At 37.5% G+C, this 26778-nt stretch overlaps 1 protein-coding gene across 1 annotated transcript; it reads right to left on the bottom strand.

Moving 5' to 3' along the window:
- Nucleotides 1-7764: 7764 nt before the first annotated feature.
- On the bottom strand, nt 7765-25836 carry LOC131860246 (uncharacterized). The gene is made up of 3 exons (XM_059214627.1): nt 25228-25836; nt 24911-25018; nt 7765-7782 (listed from the first exon to the last, which is right to left on the bottom strand). The coding sequence occupies exons 1-3, from the start codon at nt 25834-25836 to the stop codon at nt 7765-7767; spliced, it is 735 nt and encodes a 244-aa protein (XP_059070610.1).
- Between the last annotated feature and the right edge of the window lie 942 nt (nt 25837-26778).

The following is a 26778-nucleotide window of genomic DNA, read 5'->3' as shown; positions in this document are numbered from 1 at the left end:
TGGCGGTCAGGATCCACTTGTGTCTGGCTGAACTGGGGGGGTTGATCATCCCTATAAAATCAAGTCCCCACTAGGCGAAAGGCTCTTCTATCATCGCAGGTCTGAGAGGCATTGTCACTTTTCTAGTCCTACCAGTATAATACTGGCATTCCTTACATTCCCTTACCAAGGCATGCACATCTTTGAACACAGAGGGCCAAAAATATCCGGCCTGGGTGATTTTGATGATGGTTGTCTGTGCAGAGAAATGACCTCCTAATGAACCATAGTGAAATTCATGTAAGATTTTATCGACTTGGCATTGATCCACATAGCGGAGCAAGACCCCATCAAAATTCCTTTTAAAAAGTACACCATCTACTAGGTGGAAACCGTTGTTTTGGAGTCTATAGAACCTTTTCTTTTCTAGAGGGAGACCGTTCGGGAAAATCCCAGTCTTCATAAAGTTCTTTATGGCTTCCATCCAGCATGTGTTTGGAGACTCGGGGGAAACCATCACGACTTCCTCTACGGCCATCTTGTCTTCATGAGGTTCGCACTAATGAACTATATATTCGCATTAGCCTCTGCTGTGAATTATTTTGGTTGGCCTGACATCAACATCGTACTCTAGGATCTTAGTGATCCAATTAGCCCGCTTTTTAGTGATGTCACCTTCCATGATGTATTCTCGGACTGTAGGATGGACTACATATATGGTGGTTTTATTGCAGGCAATGAAATGCCTGAATTTCTTCAATCCCTTCACTACGGCCAAGGCTTGCTTTTCGACGAAATTGTATTTAGCCCCATATTCTTGGAGACTCTTTGAATGGAAAGCTATAGGATGCTTGCTCCCCTTTTTGACATCCTTCTGGGTCAGGACCATGGTAATGCTATACTGACCTGAAAAAACATACATTATGAAGTCTTTTGACATGTCCGGGTTAGATAACACAAGGGCTGAACATATGGCGTCTTTGATTTTGTCAAAATCTCCTTTGGCCTCAGGAGTCCATTTGAAATGTGTCTCCTTCTTGAGCATCAGGGTGTTGGGCCTTATTATTCTGGCAAAATCATAAATGAAACGACTGACAAAGTTGACCTTTCCTAAGAAAGACTGGACTCCTTTTTTGTTGACCGAAAGGGGAAGGTATTTTATTGCTTTGACTCGGTCTTGGTCGATGCAGACACCTTCCTTGGACACTATATGTCCTATTAGCATACCTTGGGGGATGCCGAAGATACATTTCTTTGGGTTTAAGGAAATCCAAAACTCAAGGCACTTTTGGAAAACCAGTTCGAGATGATCAAAATGATCTTCTCGGTGTTTAGAAAACACTGTTAGGTCATCCAAGTATATTAGAATAATTTTATTAATGAGCTCTTTAAAGGCCAAATCCATAGCTCTTTGGAAAGTAGCTCCAGCATTTGACAACCTGAAAGGCATCTTTTGGTATGTGAACGTTCCCCACTTGGTGGTGAAAGTTGTCTTGTGTTGGTCTTCTGGCCTCACCAGGACTTGATTATATCCCGAGAAACCATCAAGCATTGAGAATATTTATGATCCCGCCACTGTGCTCAGCAACTGTTCCATTGAAGGCAAGGGGTAGTGATCTTTGAGAGACACTTGATTTATATCTTTGAAATCTACACAGAGTCGGATGTCTCCATTCTTTTTTCTTACGGACACCAAATTGGGCACCCACATGCTATGTTTAATGGGGTAGATAATCCGGGACTCAATCAGCTTCCTCAACTCTTGAGCCATGAGGGACTCAATCTTCGGATTGACCGGCCTTTGCTTTTGTTGGACTAGCCTAGCTCCATCAGTGAGTTTGATAGTATACTGAATGATGTTGGGGTCATAACCTTTCAAATCTTCATAAGACCATGTCAGGATGCCCGTATATTCATCACAATACTAGGTCAAGCGTCTCTTGTCCTCCAGAGAAACATCTTTTCCTACTTTAAGTATTCTCCCATCTCCTACTGACATTTTGGTATAATCTCCTTTATCAGTCGTAAGCTTTCACCTCTCTTTTTTGGCATCATCATGGTCAAACAAATTCTCCAGGGTGATCAGATCATTAGGAAGTTTATTGGATTTTAGCTGGAGGATTTGGTCTTCATAAGCCTCCTTCACTTTAGGTTGCAACTGATCTGTAAAATCCCTTGAGTTTTGAATGAATAGTGCAATCTGCTCATCACTCTCGAAAACTTGCCATTGGGTATCATTATCAGGGATAGCCAACCATAAAACCACACAGACTGCTTTGGAATTGGCGAGCAAGTCCGCAGCAGGGTCAAATTATGATCCGATTGCAGCCATCTGATTGGCAACATCATTTATTTTTTTGGGGATACTCTGGATGTTGAAAGCGTTGAAGCTTTCAATTAAATCCCATGTTCTAGCGTGGTAAGATCTCATGCAGACATGTTTAGCGCTGGAAATTCCTTGAACTTGGTGTGCTACTAGCTCAGAGTCGCCCAAGACTCTTAGTTGCTTGATACCCATCTTCTCCACCAAGCTTAGACCTTGGATCAATCCTTCGTATTTTGCCTCATTATTTATGCATGCAAATTATAGATGGAAGGACTTCAAGATTCGCTCGCCCGACGGTGAAGTGAGGCAAACCCCAGCTCCGAAACCTACTTTGCATTTCGCATCGTCAAAGTGCAAGGTCTAGAGAATAGATGACAATTCTTCCTTAGAAAATGGCTCTTTGGTGAGCTTTGGGATGACCTGGTTTTTGTTAAAAATGCAATAGGTGCCTAGGTTAGTAGCATAGTAGTTGGACAATGGATCAGAGTCTATGAATTCATTTAAGAAAACCTCTTGGTTTGGTGGGATCTCCCCGGTCAGCTCTACGACTTTCCTTTCTTTATTCAAGATGGAAGTATGAGTGGGCTCAAAATTAATCATGGTCTAGTTTGCTACATGCTCGGCATGAAGGGGCTCTGAAAGGATTTTGATTTTGGCCCTGCATTGAGTGTGGAGAATGAGATGAGACCAATCTAAGGACAGATAGCCTCCTATCTTGGCAGTAAAATCTCAGGAAAGGCAGAGCCCAAAAACAGGCGGGATATCGATGACCACTACTTCTTGGGGCACGCGAACAATGTTAGCGGGCGGCTTTTGATAAGACCTATGGTCTAGACTTTATTCCCGTCTAATTGCATGACTACCCTATTTAAAGGTTCATACTTGATATTCAAAACCTCAGCGATCTGTCTAGGCATGACAGTAGTGCTAGCTCCAAAATCTATAATAGAATTATGCAAGAGCTTATCCCCGACAATAAGGGTTAGATAAAATGGGTTGGGTTTGGGCTTACCTTCCATCTAAGCCTTGGGAGATGTAGTCTCACTAGTTAACACAGTCGGAGAGCATGATTTTTCTGTAGAGGGTTGGGGCTCTCTTTCATTGTACTTTGGAGCTTTGGCAGAATTTCCACTTGCACATCCACCGGTGTCGAACATGGCCTCCTTCAGCCGATTCTTTTGCTCTGGGATGATAAGGAGATCCCACAGAGATACATTGGTCAGAGCCTTCTTCAGCTGCTCCACCACATCTAGTATTGTCAGCACTGATGCTTTTGGCTCTCTTGGCTTAAAGGGGACGAACTCTTTCCTTGGGTATGTAGGGACGACTGTAGGTTGCTTCGGAGCTTTATCTGCGAATGCTCTCCCTGATGTGTTCATATTCTCCCCAGTGAAACATCTTTTAGGGCGAACATTATAATCTCATTGTATGAAGGGGGCTCCCTCCTTTAAGGTAGTTGTGCCATTGGTTAACACCGCATCTTAGTCTCCAATCCAAGAGAATAATGCGTGATCTGGGGAAATCTATGTTTCCTATTGCATTGACATACCCTGCATTTGGGTGATGAGAGAAGCATTATCCATACCAGGGGATGCATAAATAGACTCATCAGGCATCACACCTAGGCTTAATTGCTCTGTAATCTTTTGTTGTAGATTTCCTCTCGGACAATTTTTTAGTGTGTGAGCATTGTTGTAGGGAAAACAGCAGGAGTTAGTATCATCTGCCAGATTATTTTGACCCACTGCCAACTCTTTGTCGGTGTTGGGATAAATGGTCTGCAAAGGTTAGGGACTGGGACTATTTGGCTGTTCAGCTAGGCAGACTTATCGGCACGGTGGTTTGTATGTTGATTCTGTTGGTATGGGGGTCGGTTTCCTTGGAAATTTTGCTGTAAAGGGGGTCTAGCGGGTGAGATTTGGGCTCTTTTTAGATTAACATTTTCATTTGAGAAGGATCTCAACAAGTCTTTCATGTCATTGACCTTCGCAACTAGGGATGATTGTGGAGGGACATATGTTTGTTGGGGGTCAGGGTACACATACATAGATTGCGGGGTAGATGTAATAGGGACGACCTCTTCAAGAATTTGGTGAGATATCTCAGGAAAGACTATCATGATGGGGCGAGGGGCAAGCTTACCTACGTCGATCAAATTATTTTCTGCTTGCACTACTATGTCGAATGCTTGCGGGGGGTGTTGTCGCCTAGAGATTGGATCATCACCAATATGTCAGAATTGAAAGCCTTTAGGTAAAAGACAAACGCCATATCCGCAGGAGGGCGGGCGGATAGAGGTATTCTTTGTCAGGTCCTCTGGAATCTCAAATTGAATTCTATCAATGCTTCCTGAGGGGCCCTCTTTATTGTGATCAACTGGTGCATCGGTGATGAACCGTCGGCCTTGTCAAAGAATCTTTGAAAGAAACAGTCGCCCAGCTGATCCCAATCTGCTATAGTATTGGGCCCCAAGGATCTGAACCAATTTAGAACTCTTCCTTTGAAAGAGGCTACGAGAAATCTCAAGGCTACATGTTGCTCAGTAATGTCATGAACCATGCAGATGCTAGCTATATCTTGTAAATGCTCCCCGGGAGTCTTATGACATTCCCCAGTAAACTTGGGTACAGCTTTCAATGCAGCCCCAGGGATTGGCCCCCAGACTATAGGTGGGGTTGGAGGAATAAGGGGGCTCCCGCTATTCCAAGTCACAAAATTTCAGGGGGGGATGTGTGCCATCACTGTGAGGGTGACTGCAAGAAAGATAGGTAAGCTCTGAGAAGAGAAGGATGCAGCCGAATGAACGTTCACCAAGGGGGGAAGGTGTAAACTGGGATTTAGGGTTGTTTGACTCCTGGTGACAGTCCTGTGACTCATAAAGTGGCTCAAGGTTTATTCAAACTATGGTCCCACCGGGCATGCCAGAAAAAGAACTGATGACTCTAAATTTTACTTTGAAAGCAGACAGCCTTATGGGAAATTCAGTGATGGGGGACCAATTGTGCGAGACTCGCGGAATAACCTCCGGGTTTAAGAAGTCGACTCTTCCTTATAGTTTTGAGAAAAGGGGAAGAAAAAAAATTAAAACAAAAAGATCCAAACTACTAAGGCAATATGCCAGAGCATTTTGTACAAACTTTAACAGCATATAAAACCCAAAGACATGCAGTTTTAAAGCTCATTCAACAATCTACATATCCGAACAGAACCACAATTAAGATACAATCAAAATTCCTTCACAACATAAAGAAATATCAATCACGCATCTACCAGATAACAAGTGCAAAACATACTTTAATCAGCAGAATCTTAGATATATATGTTTCCAAAGTTATCAGAACCACAAGGTAAGAGCACAGATAACCATCAAAGCATTATAAAAAGAGGCATCACAAAGGCCGCAGGCACAATTTGATTAACCTTCTTCAAAAAACAAGTAACAGCTAAAAGGCTAAAAATCTATCTAAGAAAACTTAATTGTTTCTTTTTTAGTTTTGAACCCCCACAAAAGGGAAAAACAAAGCATAAATAGAGCCCATGACTCTGCTAACAGCTCAAACATCCTCCAGCCAAGCACAACCACCTCTGAAATAGAAAAACCATGTTGTGGCATTCCACAGGAACACACCCAGCAAAACAGCCTCTGAGGTTGTTACTCCCACTCAGCCTCGACGATCTTCATACCTCCCTAAACAGAAAAGTTTGTGCAGAGAAACGACCTGGTAGACAACACACCCTGAAGGACATGAGGAAGCTCAGAGGAACCTCTACGGAATAGCATCCCAACTGAAATACTACCAACAACGCACAAATGCCATGTGTCTCCATCTTTCTCAAACTACAGGGTGGGGCCCAAAAGAAATGTCGAGTCACCAAAACCGATCCATTTGTCACCTTTGTGCTCCTTCAAACTTCAAACATAAAACATAGGCCGTCAGGGCAACACTGAGATGACATTTGGCCCGTACACTGAGCGCAGGTGGAAAGTTAAAGAAGTAAAAAGTTGTCCCAATCAAAATTTTGCCTGTGGACTTTAACTGAAAATAATGTGAAGATATACTATTGGCCCTCTATGGAAAAAGACTCCTACTACTTTTTCAGAAAGTGCAAGAAGTGCCAAGTTCATAGAAATCTGATACATGTCCTAACGCAAGAATTACAACCTATCACAACACCATGGCCCTTTTGTTAGTGGGGACTTGACCTTGTGTGTAAAATCCATCCATCTTCATCCAACGGTCATAAATTCATTGTTACCGCCACAGAATACTTCACAAAGTGGATCGAAGTCATTCCGCTTACCCAAGTCACTGGCAAGAAGATCGCCTCGTTCATCCTCAATTACATCATCTAACGGTATGGTGTACCCATGTCCATCATCACATATAATAAGCTTCCTTTCAAAAATCAAGATGTTCGTGAACTTTGTGTGAAGTTTCATATCCAACACCGTTTCTCCACCCCATATTACCCACAAGGTAATGGTCAAGTAGAAGCCTCAAACAAAAACATATTGAGGATCCTCAAGAAGACAATCAATGATGTTGGTCGTGATTGGCATATTCATTTGAATCCTGCACTATGGTCATATCAAACTAGTATTCAAACCCCTACAGGTGCAAACCATACACACTTGTATATGGAGCAGAGGTTATATTGCCTATTGAGGTTGAATTACCATCTCTACGAGTTTCCTTGCGCAATTTGATTACTGATGAAGAGTATAAGGTCTCACGTCTTCAGGACTTGGAACTTCTTGATGAAAAGCGACAAGCTACCTACAATCACCTAAAAGCCTATCAGTAGCACATGAGAAGAAGCTACAATCATAGGGTCAAACTCACACATTTAAGGTAGGAGATCTGGTTCTCAGAGATAATCCTCGCAATCAACCAAATCAAGAACACCGAGGCAAATTTGAATCCAATTGGCTGGGTCCATATGTCATCACTATAGTCTTCGGGTCTAGGGCTTATCAGTTAGCGACTTTAGGAGGAGAACCACTGGCAAATCCAATCAATAGCATGCATCTCAAAAAGTTTCATACATAAGCTGTGCATAGCATCAGGCTCATCAAATATTAGAAAATACCAACAAAAAAAAAAAAAAAATCAGAAAAAGTCCTGAACAAAATTTTAAAAAATAAAAAAATCAAGAAAATAATAAAGAAAAATCATTCATCCAAACGGCAAAAACCACTTTGGTGGTGCCTTGGGTAAGTATGGTGGTGAAAACCTGGTACACAAGTGTCATTCGTAAAGGCTATGGCTCCATTGTCTTTTAGACATGTTGCGATTACATCCATTCATCCATCATTTATATCATGGCTTGTTATTTATCTGCAATCAAGGTTATTGCCTCATGTGTCCCATGTCATGCTTTCATACCGACACTTAACTGGGGGTAATGTTCTTAACCTAATGACGGGAGTGGATTCTCCATGCTTGTGATTCGTTGAGTTACTCATTCAAAACATCCTGAAATAATACAAAAAAGCATTCATAAAATATTAGAAAATACCAAAAACATTTGAAAAATGTCCTGAAGAAAACACAAAAAACATTAACAACATTCAAAATCCAAAAACATGACAAAAATATCCAAAATAATCAAAAACATTGCAAAAATTTTGTTCCTTGTACATAAACATCACAAAAGACACAAAACAACATTTTGAGCTACTCAAACAATGAACACCTATCAAATCAACCAACCAATCAAACATCTAAGCACAGCCATCTTAACAAGGATGCATCCTTCCTTACAAACAAGACATGGTAACATCTTTCTTTGACAAGAAAATTATGTTTGGCTGATAGGCACTTGGTTGAATTTTTTTCATTTATGTCAGGTTCCTACGCTACTCTAGGATATCCAAAAGTGATTAGAGTGGCTGAGATGGTTCATGATATCTTTTTTCTTTGTTTTCTGGTTGCGGATTGTTCCAATGAAGTTCTAGGGCATGTACTAATGATGTCTATGTAAGAAGTTCACTAAGCTACAAGATCCTATAAAAAAATATAGTCATGAATCACTCTGGCTTACTGACTACACCATATACCTTGACCATTTGTATATAAAACAGAATGGAGGTGAACGTTCCTTGTCTGCGATGTTTGGTTATAGGTGAAATACTCAACCTTGGTTTCTAATACCTCGGCCAAGATTGGTAGTACTATGCTCAATGAGGAAATAAAGCATTATGAATAAGCCATGGATCATCATTTCATCTTATCTATTTATATTGCATTCTGTTGTATATTGCTCATACATATGTTCATTCATACATTATAAATATTTTGTATGCATGCATACGAAAGGAATGGGGTTGCTATGAGAAAGCTATGTGTGAAGGACTATCCCTAAAATCATGATTGAGTACAATGATACACACCCCATTCATGTCAATGGATAACTCTATTTTGATCCTCTTCCACAGGAATGAGTCCTAGGTCCTCCATACCTTCTATCCTAAATTGACTTCCCCACCTCACCCTCCCCATCTTGATCATCAGCTTCACATACCCTACATCATGTCCCATCAAACCAATCAAGCCATGTTCATCATCGTCCATCTCTAAAAGGAGGGGTTGTGTAACCTAGTTACTATGTCTACACAGGTACATCGACTCACGCACACTAGACTACAATGGACATTTACATCAATTGCCTAGTCTCAATAGGTACACTAAGTCCAACAAACACCACAAACAACCTAAAATGCAAACACTATCAATTGATCAACCAATCAAACACAATCAAAATAGATAATTACATCAATTGTCTAAGTCTCAACGAGTATTTTGCTTTAGAATTCTTGACTTCATCGGGCAATTACATCAATTTTCTAAGTCTCGTCGGGTCAATTTGACTCACTTACTCAAACTTTATCCTGTCCATGCGAACAACTGACATCAACTGTCACACTTTGACTCAACTGGGGCAATTCAACTGATTACACCAGACTATCCAACCAATTTTGATCAATTGTACAACATTAATCAAAAGCACAACACTACATTTGCACCGTATCTCTTGCATAACCTAACGGTACTCACTGGCTTACCCTTCTCCTCCATTCCTAAATCCTCCATTCTATCCATGCCTAATTTTATTAAAAATTTTGAGAGAACGCCCAAATTTTTGAAATTTTGTCCCATCTCTTTAGGGGGAATACCTAACCACCGACTTGGTGCATGATGGGTCACGTACTATGCTTACTTATTTTTCTTTGAAACAATGCGATAAACCACACCATCTCAACGAGGGGCAAATGTAGACACACAAATATGTCCACTTAATAAAATTAATACTTAGTATTTATTTGATTATTTAACCATCGATCAATATTTAATTAATTCATCTTAACGCTCTTCTCCTATTAATTAAATAAATAATTCAATTTATTTCATTTAATTCACTTAAACTATATTCTGACTTTTAATTAAATAAACAAATCATATTTGTTTAATTAAATACCCTCTCTCATATTTAAATAAATCAATATTTATTTAAATCCCTAAAAACCTCACCCACTTGCACTTTCTAGAAAATGCAAGTTTCACCACTATTTTAAATAAATAAATTATTTATTTAAAATCATATTTATCCTTACCCACTTGAAACCTTTAATGGCTTCCCTTAAAGTCTTCAAACCTTTAAAGGTTTTCTTCTAGAGTCTTCTCAAGCCTTTAATGGCTTCCCTTAAAGTCTTCAAACCTTTAAAGGTTTCCTTCTAGAGTCTTCTCAAACCTTTAATAGTTTTTCTTAAAGTCTTTAAAACCTTTAATGGCTTCCTTCTACAGTCTTCTTAAGCCTTTAATGGTTTCCCTCAAAGTCTTCAAGCATTTAATGCTTTATCCCTCTTTTTCTCATTTAAAAAAATTAAAATTTATTTAAATAAAATCCAAAATTCACATTCACATTTAAATAAATTAATATTTATTTAAATATATATCCAAATGCGAATTGAACCATTTAATTGAAATAAATGATTTTATTTTAATTGAAAATCCCAAAATTCCTCCCACTTGTATTCTCCTACAAAATCCACTTGCATGCCTAAACACCTTCTAGATTCTTCTAATCACTTCCAATTTAGCCTAATCCTATCCTAATCATTGTCACATTCCTAAATAAAAGGAAGTCACTTCTCAAAAACCTCCAAAGTCTTCAATAACCATTAAAGGCTTTATGTCTTCAAATGGTTAACCTCTAAAGTCTTCCAAACCATTAAAGGCTCTTACATAACCATTTATGGTTAACTCACCTTTGACCTTTGGTTAGAGACTTTCCTCTAACTTAACCATCCTTTTGACTCATGGGTCTCTTCAAAGCATTTATTTATTTCACTAAGGTAACCATTTAACCCTTGGATAAAAGGAATATCCATTAACCTAACCCTAACCCAACCCCCTAGGGTAACCATTATGTACCCTCAAACATTTAATGCTCCTTATCTCTCCTCTCAAGTCTCCTCATGGTGACAATTGTCAACATGGAATTGGGTTGAAAGTCTCACATGGATTGAATACCTTTCAATCCTAACCCTTGTTAAGATTGTTCAATCTTACCCCTTCATTTCCCCATTTCTTCTATAAATAGAACCCTTCTCCTCGAGCATAGGAGTAAGCATTGGAGTATTGTTACTATACTGGTATTAGCATAGAGATTTCTCTTGGCATCACTATCTAGACTTGCATATCATTTTTTTTTATCATATCCAACCATCTTGAATCTCCATATGGCATCCATGGTTAGTGCTAAAAGTTGAGAGCTAAACTCATTTGGGACTTGGAGAGGGGAGAAACAAGGGAGAAGCATCAAAAGGCATCATGGAAGCATCATAGGGAGGCTCTTCTCCTTTATTTTGTTTTGTTAAACTTATTTCATGCTTTTTGAAATCTCTTTTGATATGTTTGATATGTTTTGTACCCTCAAGTATTTAATGCTCCTTATCTCTCCTCTCAAGCCACCTCATGGTGACACTTGTCAACATGGAATTGGGTTGAAAGTCTCACATGGATTGAATACCTTTCAATCCTAACCCTTGTTAAAATTTGTTCAATCTTAACCCTTCATTTCCCCATTTCTTCTATAAATAGAACCCTTCTCCTCGAGCATAGGAGGAAGCATTGGAGTGTTGTTACTATACTGGTATTAGCATAGAGTTTTCTCATGGCATCACTATCTAGACTTGCATATCATTTTTTTTAGAATATCCAACCATCTTGAATCTCCGTATGGCCTCCATGGCTAGTGCTAAAAGTTGAGAGCTAAACTCATTTGGGACTTGGAGAGGGGAGCAACAAGGGAGAAGCATCAAAAGGCATCATGGAAGAATCTTAGGGAGGCTCTTCTCCTTTATTTTTTTTTGTTAAACTTATTTCATGCTTTTTGGCTCCATTGTCTTTTAGACTTGTTTCGATTACATCCATTTATCCATCATTTATATCATGGCTTGTTATTTATCTGCAATCAAGGTTATTGCCTCATGTGTCCCATGTCACTCTTTCATACCGACACTTAACTGAGGGGAATGTTCTTAAACTAATGATTGGAGTGGATTCTCCATGCTTGTGACTCGTTAAGTTACTCATTCAAAACATCCTGAAATAATACAAAAAAATATTCGTAAAATATCAGAAAATACCAAAAACATTTGAAAAATATCCTGAAGAAAACACAAAAAACATTCACAACATTCAAAATCCAAAAACATGACAAAAAATATCCAAAACAATCAAAAACATTGCAAAAAATCTGTTCCTTGTACATAAACATCACAAAAGACACAAAACAACGTTTTGAGCTACTCAAACAATGAACATGTTACTACTTATCAAGTTTCCATTAGTTTTATGTTCAAAGTTATTCTATATACTCTAGTCGGTTACTACTACCGAGATATTCAGTCGGTATGCACAGTCTAGTCGGTTATTGAAGAAAGTAGTCTCAGAACGTAGTATACACCAAGCTATCTACCAAGTATCATTTCATGACTACCGAGCAGCAAAGATGACACACTGAGTTGTTATACATCGAGTGAAATGTGTTACCAGATTCATTGAACCTGGACATACATATGAAAACGTGTTACAAGATTGAGGAACATCTAACCGTTATCACATTGGAAATTGCACTTAAAGATTGTGTATGATTTTGAGGTCATCTAACCAATGAAATACTTTGCATGGTTATTCATTCGATAAAACATGTTTGTAAGATCGAAGCAATGAAAGAATCATCGTCATAAGAGATCTATTTATACAACATGGATTAAGATCAGAAATATACATGTAGCATGACAGAAAGGAAGATATAGAGATATATGAAGCAAGACATGTAAAAGCACTAAGTGTTATGACTGTTACAGAGACATAGAGGTCACCGAGAAGGATTTCAGAGAATAGTCAAAGAACAGAGTAAACAGAAGGGTTTATCGAGTTACTATATGGGTTACCGAGGTATGCTATAAGCAAGGTAATCTATTCTGAGCATATAGAATCTGCTATAACATCCCAGATGTAAAGTTGCAGATATTTGTAATGATTTATTGTAATATTTTGAAGTTGTAAGAGAAACCTTTAACAGGGTAAAAGACTCTAATCAAGTCTATAAATTGTAAAGTCTCTAACCAGGTGCAGCATTTAGATTAAGTGTTGTAAAATCCTTTAGCAAGGTAGATCTAACAGATCTTGTTACTCCTAATAGGGTAAGCTATCAGAAATAGCTAAACATGTAGCTCTAACTGAGCACTCTTCATTATTGCAGTAGTGAAGTTGTGGGTGCCATCCCCACCATAGTTTTTCTCTCTAACCAAGAGTTTCTGCGTAACCAAAATATGTGTTACGGAGTGCATCATGTATGATTGTTATCTATTTGTTTTAGCTTTATATTATGTTACTACAATATTCAGTTTATGCATAACACTAAAGTTATTATTGAAGAAAAGTTTTGAAGTACTGATTCACCCCTCCCCTCTCAGCACATTAGCTTTCCATGTTGGGCCTAACAATTGGTATCAGAGCTTCAATCTTAGAAAAGGGTTTAACTGCCTAAAGAGAAAGATCTTATCAATGGAAGGCTATAAACAATCTAGGAGGATTGTGTATCTGCAAGAAGAGCTAGATCATGCTAATCAAGTGATTGCAGACATGCAAAGGCAAATGCAGAAATCTTTGAAAGTAAGAAGAAGATTATCTGATGATTTGCAGGACTCTCAAGAGTTAGTGGAACAAATTGAGACATAATCTGAGAATAGTATATCTGAAGAAACTGAAGAAATGATTGGAGTATTGAGAGAAAAGAACAAAGCACTGGCTGATCAACTAAAAGCAATGAAAAGAGAACATGAACATTTTAGCACACAGATGACTAAAAATCGTGATGCATTAAGGACAGTCGAGGATAAAGTAAGAGATCTACAAAGAGAGAAACAACAACTTGAAGTCTTAGTATCTGATAAGAATGATGAAATCACAAGGTTGACTGGAATTCAATAAAATCTGTCAGAACAACTAGGTTATGCACATCATGAAGCAATTTAGAAGGATGATGAGAATCAAGCATTGAAACTTGAAGTATCAAGGTTGACCGATGAACTTTAAACAGAGAAGAAATCCAAAGAAACACTGAAGAAGAATTATGAAGCATCAAAGATGTTGGATGAGCATTTGAATACAAGAAGACCCAACAAAGATGCAGGACTCGATTACAAAGGAAAAGACTCTATCAAAAAGGGAATTCATATTACCGAGAGAGGAGAATCATCAAAGCAAGCTAGAAACAAGAACAACATCAAAAGAAAGAAGCCTATTTGCAACTGCTATGGAAATCAAGGTCATAGTGCCAACATGTGCCAAATTAGAAAAGGTAAGCAACCGAATGTCACTAAGTCCAATGGTTATTGTTACAATTGCAATAAATATGGTCACACATCTAAACAATGTAGGACAAAGTCTATAAACAATTATCAGAAGGCAAAATTCAAAGGGTTTTGTAAAAATTGCAATAGAAATGGACATAGTACCGAGAAGTGTTGGTTTAAGCAAAAGAACTATATGTGGTTTGCACACCGAGCAAATGCTAGAGGTTACCAAGCTCACACAAATCCTTACCGACAATATTCTGCAGTACCATGGGATTATAATACAAGGATATGGTGTGAATGTTGTGGAAGATATGGACATATAAGTGCCAACTATTTTATAAGGTTTGGGATGTACAACCGAAGATTATGGAGAAATCCTAGTATGGCTTGTTTTCATTGTCACAAAGTTGGACACTTGGCTGGAGATTGCAGAGATCAACCTAGAAAAGACACTGAAGAAATAAAAGACAAATTAAAGATGATTTGGAAAAAGAAGGAAATTGTGTCAAATGAAGAAAGCACCTTACCTACCGAGTTAGGTGCTCCTATTCCAAATTAATCGGTAAAGGTATGAAGGGACTGCATTCTATCAAGGTTAAATCTTAACAGTTCCTATTTTATCATGTACTTAATTCAAATCTAAATAATTAAGATGTAATAGTAAGTTTGAAATTCTATCAAAGTCTTTTGAAGCACTTTACAGGAAACCTATCAAGTCGGTGAATACAGGAAGCCTGTCAAGTCAGTGTATGAAGGAAGTTTGGTTACTCGGTTAAAGAGAAAAAAAGGAAAGAAGGTTTAGTGGAACCGAGTGCATTTAATGTTTTTGACCTAACCTGCAGGGAGCTCGATAAGGCATATTGTGTACTTAAAAGCATTTTCGCGGTCATTTTCAACTCACCAAGTTTTCGAGAGAACAGAGCAAAGCGAATCTAAGGTGATCAAACCTCCTACAAAGCAAATTCAAGATATTTACATCAATCTCAACGCATTGTTAAGCTGGTTTACTGATCTTATCAAGTTGCTATTATTTGCTAAGTGTGAAGCGTCTGTCGTTTGAAATCCTGAAACCCTAAGGATCTTTTGTTAGCTTTTATCTGAAATCTAAAATGGCGCCTAAGATCCAAGCTCCCATTGTTATCAAGAATGTAGAGAAGCCCTCACTAAAATACTCTTTGACTCCCAAAGTTGCATCTAAACCGAATGACAACCACTTTTTCACTCATCCCGGATAGAGTGTTGTTAGTCGAGGATGTGAGATTCTTCACCAAATGTCGTGTTGAAGAACTCGGTCATGTTGAAATCAAAGACACCTATGATGAGCTGTGTACCGATGGTAAATTGAATAGCAAGTATGAGCACATTAAGATCAAGGGATTAACTGAAGCCCTAACCTATCCCCGTGTGTTCAAACCCCAGTGGGTCAAGTTTGTTCTGATCAGAGTTCACGATGATTTCATGTGGCTAGAAGAGCAACCATTTAAGATTACCAAGGAAATTATTCATCTGATTACGGGTTACCCTATTTATGATCATGCCCGAGCCCAAAAGATGATATCACAAAAGGAATTGATCAATTTAACCAGAGTGGAATCAGATTGCAGAGGATTGAAATTGAACAATGTCATAGATGAAGAACTAAAATTTGCCATAAGAGTAATAGGTTACTGTTTCTTCCAATCAGCAAGGGAAAATAGTGTACCATGTGCAGCAGTAGACCTAGCATACAAAATTGTGAAAAAGGGAATGAAAATTGATCTATGTGAGGTGTTGCTGAAGAACCTGTTTGAGAATCTGAACACCATCAGGAAGCCGAAGAAAAACAACTTGGCTAATACACTAAATTTTGGATCATTACTTGTATGCATGTTTTTCTATTTTGAAAAATTCTTTCCATCAGTCAGTAAAGTTGTTTGGGAGCTACACCGACCAATCACCCATCAGATCAATGACTTCATTAAGAAGTTAGGTGATAATTTCAATGATATTATGGATGATTACTTCAGTAAGTTCCAAGAAAAAATGCATAACAGGTACCGGATTCCACCCCAGCTAGTGGAGAAATACAAAAATGACATATGTTTTGAAGTTGACACTGATTACTATTATGTGAATGTTGTAGAACCAAGAACTCAATCTTTGTCACCAATGGGTTATGAGATTGATTTTGACATCACGCAATAGCAAATTGATGCATTTCTTACATTTCCAAGACATGCCACCGAGCTAAGGTATGGAACCTATGAAGAAGTAAAGGAAAAAGTAAAAATGAGCATTGTAGTACCCAAAGCTACAAGAAAGGCAAGAAAGATGATAAAGGCATTATCGGAGAAATTCGGAGAAGACTCTTCCTCTACACCTATCAAAGGCACCATTACCATTACCAAAGAGGAATCTAAAGCCCAAGAGGCAGCTATAACATTGAGCACCGAATTGCCTAAGGGAAAAGTGTTGAAGAGAAAGAAACAGGACACATCAAAGGCCTCACCGACTCCACCTCCAAAGCGACCTAACACTAGAGCATCTGCAGGTTCACCGAGTAAGAAAACAAAGAGTGTTATTGTTCCCAAGGTAACAAAGACCTACAAGAAATCTACTCGGAGACTCATTTTGGCAAAAGAGTCTAGTGATACCGAATCAGAGGATGCAAGCAAATTTCAAATTGTCAAAAGCAAGAAGGTAAATGTACATAGTGTTGAAAACGTCTGTGCTAATCTGAAAGAATATGGAGGATTTGTATCATTTAGATATGTTAAATATGAAACCAAAAATAATGATGAGAAGAGACAAATTGAAGAAGCTGTCATCTGCACACTTCTAAAATTCCGGTTGGCTCCATTGGAACTAGCTAAGTCACTTCCGAATGAACTTTATTTGCATATTGATAATAGGTGGAAGTATGCAATAGACTCAGAGAAATAGATCAGAGAAAGAAGTCTGGTTCATCTCTTTCCTGACATGTCAGTAGCTGAAATAAAAGAACATCTGACAACCTACAACTCAAAGTTTCTTGTCAAACAGAGAGCCTTAAAACTGATGAATGGGCTATATATTGAAGTTGAAAATGAGACAAAAGCAAAATTGCAGGAAATATTTAAAATCAAGGATGTCGGTGAGCAAGTTACAGTTGAAATTGTTGATGTCACCGAGCAAGATCTTGATGTTACCGAGCAAGACCCTACTGACACCATTCATATAGATGAAGATGTCATGGATACAGAGGCACCGGAACAGGAAATGATAGAAGGAAATGCATATGAAAAACTTGTATCTAGTGAATCAATATTGGAACAAGTTCAGCCTTATCCACCGGTCAAACAACCTGTCTCAACCGAAACCCCTCATGACATGGATCAAGGCACCGAAGGTCACATGTCTACAACAGGAGAAGGTGCTACTGAAGAACAGACATCTCAAGCACCTTCTAGCACTACAAATGTTGCAACTGAGACACCAAGTACCGAGACACCAAAGGACTCTACAGAGGCTAAAGAAACCAACCAAAGTGTTGCCTCTACCGAGCAACCTACCGAGGGTCATCAAGCCTCACAAGCCATTGTCTTAGTTCCATCGGTGAAAGGTAAAGAAAAGGAGATGAAAAAGCATAGTTTTAAAGTTGAAACCAATAGTGTTGCCCAATGTAGATATATCAAAATTAAAGGGACAAGCACTCATTGATTTCGGTGAACTATGCAAAGCAAAGGCCGAACAAGAGAAACAAATGGCCATTCAAAAGAAAAATAAGGTAATTCAGAAGGTGAAAGCACTCTTGAAAGATATGCTACCTGAAGCTATAGTATCAACAGATGCAGCATTCCACATTCAACTGGATGAACTCCTAACAAAGATAGAGACATCTGGAGTAGATGCATCGGAGTATTTGAGCAAGCTAAAAGACAAAGAGCTCACTGCAAAAATGATAGAAGAGGTACAGAAAGCTATAGCTATTGGCAAAGTTAAACTTGTCAAATTTATTGTTGAGTTGACTCCTCGACTCAAGCACATTCTTTATTTATTTCAAAAACTCTACACATTTTCTTTATTCATTAAAGACATTAAGAATAAAACAGAGGCAATTGAGAAAGAGATCACCGATCTCTCAAATAAGTTGACCACAGAGCCAAATTTAGTTCAGAATTTCTATACAAGGTTACAACAGCTCATGGCTCAACAATTGAACCTAAGAAATGAAGAACACGAGATCAAAATGGACATAATGACACTACAGACATTATTCCTTCCTCGTCTTTCATCCATCCAAGAACAGATCAACTGAGCCACCTCCTTATCTAGTACACAAGAGGGAAGCACTCTAGATGGCTTAATATCATTATTGGTTGATATTCAAGCACAGAATTCTTTAATGGACAGTGTAAAGATTGCACTCTTTGTCATTCTCACTGAAGCACGGACCAAGTACAAATGCATTTTTGACCAGTTACCACCCCCGAATGGTAATTAAGTTTTGATGTTTGTCAAAAAGGGGGAGTGATACAATATTGGGGGAGTGTAGTATTCAAAGTATCAAACAAAAGGAGTATGGTATACAGGGGGAGTATACCGAGCAGAGCAAGTAGAGTATCCAAGAGCAGTGAACCGAGTGGTGAACAGGACAGTAAGCAAAGATCAAGAGTAGTACACAGAACATTGATCACCAAGCATGCAAAGTCAGAGTTTTCTACAAGTATATCGATAAGGGGAGTATATCTAGATTTACTATTTCGTTGACTATTGTATATACTGTCAGTATAGTCAAATTTTGCAAGTATATAGATTATTGAGTTATAACTTTGAAAGTAGTTTTTGTCAAACATCTCAACTAATGTCAAAAGGGGAGATTGTTACTACTTATCAAGTGGCCATTATTTTTATGTTCAAAGTTATTCTATATACTCTAGTCAGTTACTACTACCGAGATATTCAGTTGGTATGCACAGTCTAGTCGGTTATTGAAGAAAGTAGTCTCAGAACGTAATATACACCGAGCTGTCTACCGAGTATCATTTCATGACTACCGAGCAGCAAAGATAACACACCGAGTTGTTATACACCGAGTGAAACGTGTTACCAGATTCATTGAACCTGGACATACATATGAAAACATGTTACAAGATCGAGGAACACCTAACCGTTATCACATTGAAAATTGCACTTAAAGATTGTGTATGATTTTGAGGTCATCTAACCAATGAAATACTTTGCATGGTTATTCATTCGATAAAACATGTTTGTAAGATCGAAGAAATGAAAGAATCACCGTCATAAGAGATCTATTTATATAACATGGGTTAAGATCAGAAATATACATGTAGCATGACAGAAAGGAAGATATAGAGATATATGAAGCAAGACATGTAAAAGCACTAAGTGATATGACTGTTACAGAGACATAGAGGTCATCGAGAAGGATTTCAGAGAACAGTCAAATAACAGAGTAAACAGAAGGGTTTACCGAGTTACTATATGGGTTACCGAGGTATGCTATAAGCAAGGTAATCTATTCTGAGCATATAGAATCTGCTATAACATTCCAGATGTAAAGTTGCAGATATTTTTAATGATTTATTGTAATATTTTGAAGTTGTAAGAGAAACCTTTAACAGGGTAAAAGACTCTAATCAAGTCTATAAAGTGTAAAGTCTCTAACCAGGTGCAGCGTTTAGATTAAGTGTTGTAAAATCCTTTAGCAAGGTAGATCTAACATATCTTGTTACTCCTAATAGGGTAAGCTATCAGAAATAGCTAAACATGTAGCTCTAACCGAGCACTCTTCATTATTGCAGTAGTGAAGTTGTGGGTGCCATCCCCACCACAATTTTTCTCTCTAACCAAGAGTTTCTGCGTAACCAAAATATATATGTTATGGAGTGAATCATGTATGATTGTTATCTATTTGTTTTAGCTTTATATTATGTTACTGCACTATTTGGTTTATGCATAACAGTAAAGTTATTATTGAAGAAAAGTTTTGAAGTACTGATTCACCCCTCCCCTCTCAGTACATTAGCTTTCCATAGTGGGCCTAACAGAACACCTATCAAATCAACCAACCAATCAAACATTTAAGCACAACCGTCTTAACAAGGATGCATCCTTCCTTACAAACAAGACATGGTAACATCTTTCTTTGACAAGAAAATTATGTTTGGCTGATAGGCACTTGGTTGAATTTTTTTCATTTATATCAGGTTCCTACGCTACTCTAGGATATCCAGAAGTGATTAGAGTGGCTGAGATGGTTCATGATATCTTTTTTCTTTATTTTCTGGTTGTGGATTGTTCCAATGAAGTTTTGGGGCATGTACTAATGATGTCTATGTGAGAAGTTCACTAAGCTACGAGATCCTATAAAAAAATATAGTCATGAATCACTCTGGCTTACTAACTACACCATATACCTCGACCATTTGTATATAAAACAGAATGGAGGTGAACGTTCCTTGTCTGCGATGTTTGGTTATAGGTGAAATACTCAACCTTTGTTTCTAATACCTCGGCCAAGATCAGTAGTACTATGCTCAATGAGGAAATAAAGCATTATGAATAAGCCATGGATCGTCATTTCATCTTATCTATTTATATTGCATTCTGTTGTATATTGCTCATACATATGTTCAATCATACATTATAAATATTTTGTATGCATCCATACGCAAGGAATAGGGTTGCTATGAGAAAGCTATGTCTGAAGGACTATCCCTAAAATCATGATTGAGTACAATGATACACACCCCATTCATGTCAACGGATAACTCTATTTTGATCCTCTTCCACAGGAATGAGTCCTAGGTCCTCCATACCTTCTATCTTAAATTGACTTCCCCATCTCGATCATCAGCTTCACATACCCTACATCATGTCCCATCAAACCAATCAAGCCACGTTCATCATCGTCCATCTCTAAAAGGAGGGGTTGTGTAACCTATGTTACCTATGTCATCCTATAAGCAAAGCAAGTTACTCTGTCTACACAGGTACATCGACTCACGCACACTAGACTACAATGGACATTTACATCAATTGCCTAGTCTCAATAGGTACACTAAGTCCAACAAACACCACAAACAACCTAAAATGCAAACACTATCAATTGATCAACCAATCAAACACAATCAAAATAGACAATTACATCAATTGTCTAAGTCTCAACGAGTATTTTGCTTTAGATACCTTGACTTCATCGGGCAATTACATCAATTTTCTAAGTCTCGTCAGGTCAATTTGACTCACTTACTCAAACTTTATCCTATCCATGCGAACAACTGACGTCAATTGTCATGCTTTGACTCAACTAGGGCAATTCAACCGATTGCACCAGACTATCCAACCAATTTTGATCAATTGTACAACATTAATCAAAAGCACAACACTACATTTGCACTGTATCTTTTGCATGACCTAACGGTACTCACTGGCTTACCCTTCTCCTCCATTCCTAAATCCTCCATTCTATCCATGCCTAATTTTCTTAAAAGTTTTGAGAGATCACCCAAATTTTTGAAATTTTGTCCCATCTCTTTAGGGGGAATACCTAACCACCGACTTGGTGCATGATGGGGCACGTACTATGCTTACTTATTTTTCTTTGAAACAACGCGATAAACCACACCATCTCAACGAGGGGCAAATGTAGACACGCAAATCCGTCCACTTAATAAAATTAATACTTAGTATTTATTTGATTATTTAACCATCGATCAATATTTAATTAATTCATCTTAACGCTCTTCTCCTATTAATTAAATAAATAATTCAATTTATTTCATTTAATTCACTTAAACTATATTCTGACTTTTAATTAAATAAACAAATCATATTTGTTTAATTAAATACCCTGTCTCACATTTAAATAAATCAATATTTATTTAAATCCCTAAAAACCTCACCCACTTGTACTTTCTAGAAAATGCAAGTTTCACCACTATTTTAAATAAATAAATTATTTATTTAAAATCATATTTATCCTTACCCACTTGAAACATTTAATGGCTTCCCTTAAAGTCTTCAAACCTTTAAAGGTTTTCTTCTAGAGTCTTCTCAAGCCTTTAATGGCTTCCCTTAAAGTCTTCAAACCTTTAAAGGTTTCCTTCTAGAGTCTTCTCAAACCTTTAATAGTTTTTCTTAAAGTCTTTAAAACCTTTAATGGCTTCCTTCTACAGTCTTCTTAAGCCTTTAATGGTTTCCCTCAAAGTCTTCAAGCATTTAATGCTTTATCCCCCTTTTTCTCATTTAAATAAATTAAAATTTATTTAAATAAAATCCAAAATTCACATTCACATTTAAATAAATTAATATTTATTTAAATATCTATCCAAATGCAAATTGCACCATTTAATTGAAATAAATGATTTTATTTTAATTGAAAATCCCAAAATTCCCCCCACTTGCATTCTCCTACAAAATCCACTTGCATGCCTAAACCCCTTCTAGATTCTTCTAATCACTTCCAATTTAGCCTAATCCTATCCTAATCATTGTCACATTCCTAAATAAAAGGAAATCACTTCTCAAAAACCTCCAAAGTCTTCAATAACCATTAAAGGCTTTATGTCTTCAAATGGTTAACCTCTAAAGTCTTCCAAACCATTAAAGGCTCTTACATAACCATTTATGGTTAACTCACCTTTGACCTTTGGTTAGAGACTTTCCTCTAACTTAACCATCCTTTTGACTCATGGGTCTCTTCAAAGCATTTATTTCTTTCACTAAGGTAACCATTTAACCCTTGGATAAAAGGAATATCCATTAACCTAACCCTAACCAACCCCCTAGGGTAACCATCATGTACCCTCAAGCATTTAATGCTCCTTATCTCTCCTCTCAAGCCTCCTCATGGTGACACTTGTCAACATGGAATTGGGTTGAAAGTCTCACATGGATTGAATACCTTTCAATCCTAACCCTTGTTAAGATTGTTCAATCTTAACCCTTCATTTCCCCATTTCTTCTATAAATAGAACCCTTCTCCTCGAGCATAGGAGGAAGCATTGGAGTGTTGTTACTATACTGGTATTAGCATAGAGCTTTCTCATGGCATCACTATCTAGACTTGCATATCATTTTTTTTATCATATCCAACCATCTTGAATCTCCATATGACATCCATGGCTAGTGCTAAAAGTTGAGAGCTAAACTCATTTGGGACTTGGAGAGGGGAGAAACAAGGGAGAAGCATCAAAAGGCATCATGGAAGCATCTTAGGGAGGCTCTTCTCCTTTATTTTGTTTTGTTAAACTTATTTCATGCTTTTTGAAATCTCTTTTGATATGTTTGGAATGGTTTTTAGTTCTTTGTTTTGGTTTTATGGTTGAAACTAACTTATTAGCATTGAACTTTTATGTTGCCTTGTCCCCATTTCCATGCCATCATATATACATATATATGTGTATATGTATGTATATACATACATACATACATATATATATGTATATATATGTATATATATGTATATATATGTGTGTATACATATACATATATACACACACATATATATACATACACACACATGTATATGTGTGTGTGTGTATGTATATGTATATATGTATTTACATACATATATATGTACACACACACACACACACACACACACACACACACACATATATGTATGTATGTATGTATGTATGTATGTATGTATATAGTGTTGAAATTTACAGTCCAAGATGATTTTACAAGTCAAATTTTTAATTAAACTCAATTATACGATGACCTAAGTGATTATTATGAGTTCTTATAAAATAAAAAAATCCTGGCAACTTGACTGACAAACTACGGTTAACTTGAATAGGTACACAACCCAACTTAAGGTTCTAACACAACACGAATAAAACTTATGGGATTAAGGGTCTTAGATGGTATTTTGATATTTGATTTGCTTACCTCTTATACCTGATGGTCCTTCTTAGAGGATGACGAATTTGCTACAACCACTAGGTCATAGAAAATGTAGTTAGCCCGTAATCTCGTGATAGTTCTGACATGTAAAAGCATGATTAAATAACTTCAATAAAACTTTGTGATTTTTCAAACAAATTCATTTCCATAAGCATTATAAACCTATGTTCAACAAAACATCGCATATTAATATTAAAAAATCATTAACATAGCATTAGTGAAAAAGGGGGATGTAACATATGGTTTTTTGTGATTGTGGGGATAACCAAGGGATGGCTACCAAAAACATGCATAGAAACTTCTAACAAATTATAAACCCTCGCTTGTATCAATTTATTATTTTAAATTATTTTCATATTCATGTGAGTTGGACGACTACAAGGAATTACCAAACAAGTATTGAGAGGAGATGTATGACTTCTACTTAGACTAGAAAAAACTACAGCATTCAAAGGGGGAAAAATAATCTTTCGATTTAATTTTTATTATATATGAGGTCACAAGGAGTGTTTTTTGTTTTTGTTCTGTTTGGACATGTTCTGATTAATAAGAAAAATAGGTTGTAAGGACCTGAAACCTTTAACAAAGGAGCATAAAATAGTTCATCAAAAAGCATCCAGATCTACTAGGAACAACTTACAAAATGACTGGCAAAAAAGACAGTGAATTGAAAGGATAGCAAAAGAAAGGAACAGCAAAGCAGGAAAACCCAGAGAAAACACAACACAACTAAAAAGACTTAAGGAGCTCCTCCACCTTATTCACCAGCTGGTCATAGTTTGCCGCAACAGCTTTGAATTCTTCCATGTCCTTGTTTGGCTTTTTCTCCTTCTTTTTACCTCTGCTCCTTGCACTTCTCCCGTGCCTTCAATGTCAAGTTCAATCTCCAGGGAGTCCTTCTCCTCCTCCAGCTTGCTGATGAGGATTTTTGTATTGCCAGCTGAGACCTTCAGAATATTTAAGCTTTGTTCTACAATGCTTTTAAGGCTTTCTTTAATTTTATTGACTTTTTTTTATCAATTTCCTCCATTCTTTGATCCATACCAATATCATTATTTTTCCTCTCAAATAGGTCTTTCTCAATTTGCTCGAACCCGGGGTTAAAGGAATCTCTGATCTCTTCGGCTCTGGCAACAATTTTGGTCAAATCCTCAACCTGTTCTGCCATAGATTTGCCTCTGCCAAAACTAATAGTCTCCAGGATTTGGACTCTGTGGTTGAGCTTCTTATTATCCTCCACAGCTTTCTTGTAACTGGTAATTATCCAATCAATAGTGTCCATAAAGCCCTTCAAACCCTCAGGAGGAGGATTTGAGGAGGGTGATTTCTCACCAGAGTTGTCCTTTTCCTTGTTGGAGATGTCTCCAACAATGATTTTACCAACTTTTCCATCTATTCTCAGTTCAAAACCTTCCCCAAAGGTCTCCTCCTCCAAATTATGGTCGAAATCCGGATTCTTTCTCTGCACTTGTTCCTTCAGCTCCTTAACATTGACTTCCTGTTTCTTCTGTTTGTTCCTTGTCTGAATTGAAATTTTGGTTTTCTCATTCCAAGGAGACCGGGATTCCTCCTTCTCAGAATCCTCAGAGACCTCTTCCTCCAAGGAGGAGCTAATTTGGAGAGCTTTATCTTTAGATTTTTTCTTACCCTTCGAGGAGGAAGGCTTGGTTCTCACATGTTTTCTTTTCTTACTAGTTTCAACTTCAGAGTCATCCAGACTCTCTTCAGACTCACTCATTGAATCACTATCTGACTCCTCACCCATTGAAAAAATAGAATCTGACCCTTCCTCCTCAGACTCAGAGATAGAATGCTAAGGGCAGGCAATTTGGTTGGCTTTTAGGTGGTCATAAATTAATACCATGAGACCTTGATGCATGGTTGTATCAACCTTAGGGTTCTCTTTATGGGCCTTGATGGTAGCATTCATAGAGCACAATAGAAAATATGGATTATTAACTTTTTCATCAATACCTAAAATGGTTCAGCAAAATAAAATGGTAGCCATACACTTTTGTGAATCTACCATCCAAGGTTACATAGCACATTATAGAAAATAAGACCTCCCTCCATGGTTTAACAAATGCCCTAGGTGGATAGTAAGTTTTACTTAGCTTAACCATGCACTTTTTCTCCTTTGTCATTTCAGGATACCTTTTGATGGCCTCCTTGCACAATTTTCTGTCTCTATAGTAATTGCTTCCTTCCCTGCGAAGACCCGTGACCTGAGCAATGAGGTCTTCATATATGGAGATTGATTGATCTCCCATCTTCAGAGTGCCCTTTCTCTAGTTTTTGAAGAAGAAATTAGTAACTGTGGCATCATGCCCTTGGAGCCTCTCCATAAACTTTGAAAACCTGCCCTTCTACAAAATGTTCCAGACAACCTCCTTTTGCTTCCACTCCTTGCAGTTGCTGGGTTCATAGCGGCGTCAATTTCCTCCCATTTTTTCACTTTTTCAGAGCAAAAGGTCGAGAGTTGTAGAGAGATTTAGGCAATAAATTTCTTGGAACTACCAAATATACCCAGAAAGCATGGGAAGAGATAGCATAAATCTTGCAATAAATGGTACTGACATTATTATAATTACTCATAGCACTCCTATTAATCTATTTCATCATTACTTTGTCCATTTATGATCTTTGGGGTACTATTGTATCGATCCTTAAAAATGATTGATCTGACGTCATCGAGGAGGTGCTCTTC

Source organism: Cryptomeria japonica, chromosome 11 (genome assembly GCF_030272615.1).
Source record: "Cryptomeria japonica chromosome 11, Sugi_1.0, whole genome shotgun sequence".
In the NCBI taxonomy this organism is placed as follows: domain Eukaryota; kingdom Viridiplantae; phylum Streptophyta; class Pinopsida; order Cupressales; family Cupressaceae; genus Cryptomeria; species Cryptomeria japonica.
Note: the sequence above shows the minus strand (reverse complement) of the source record. Positions and strands in the feature narration are given on the sequence as shown.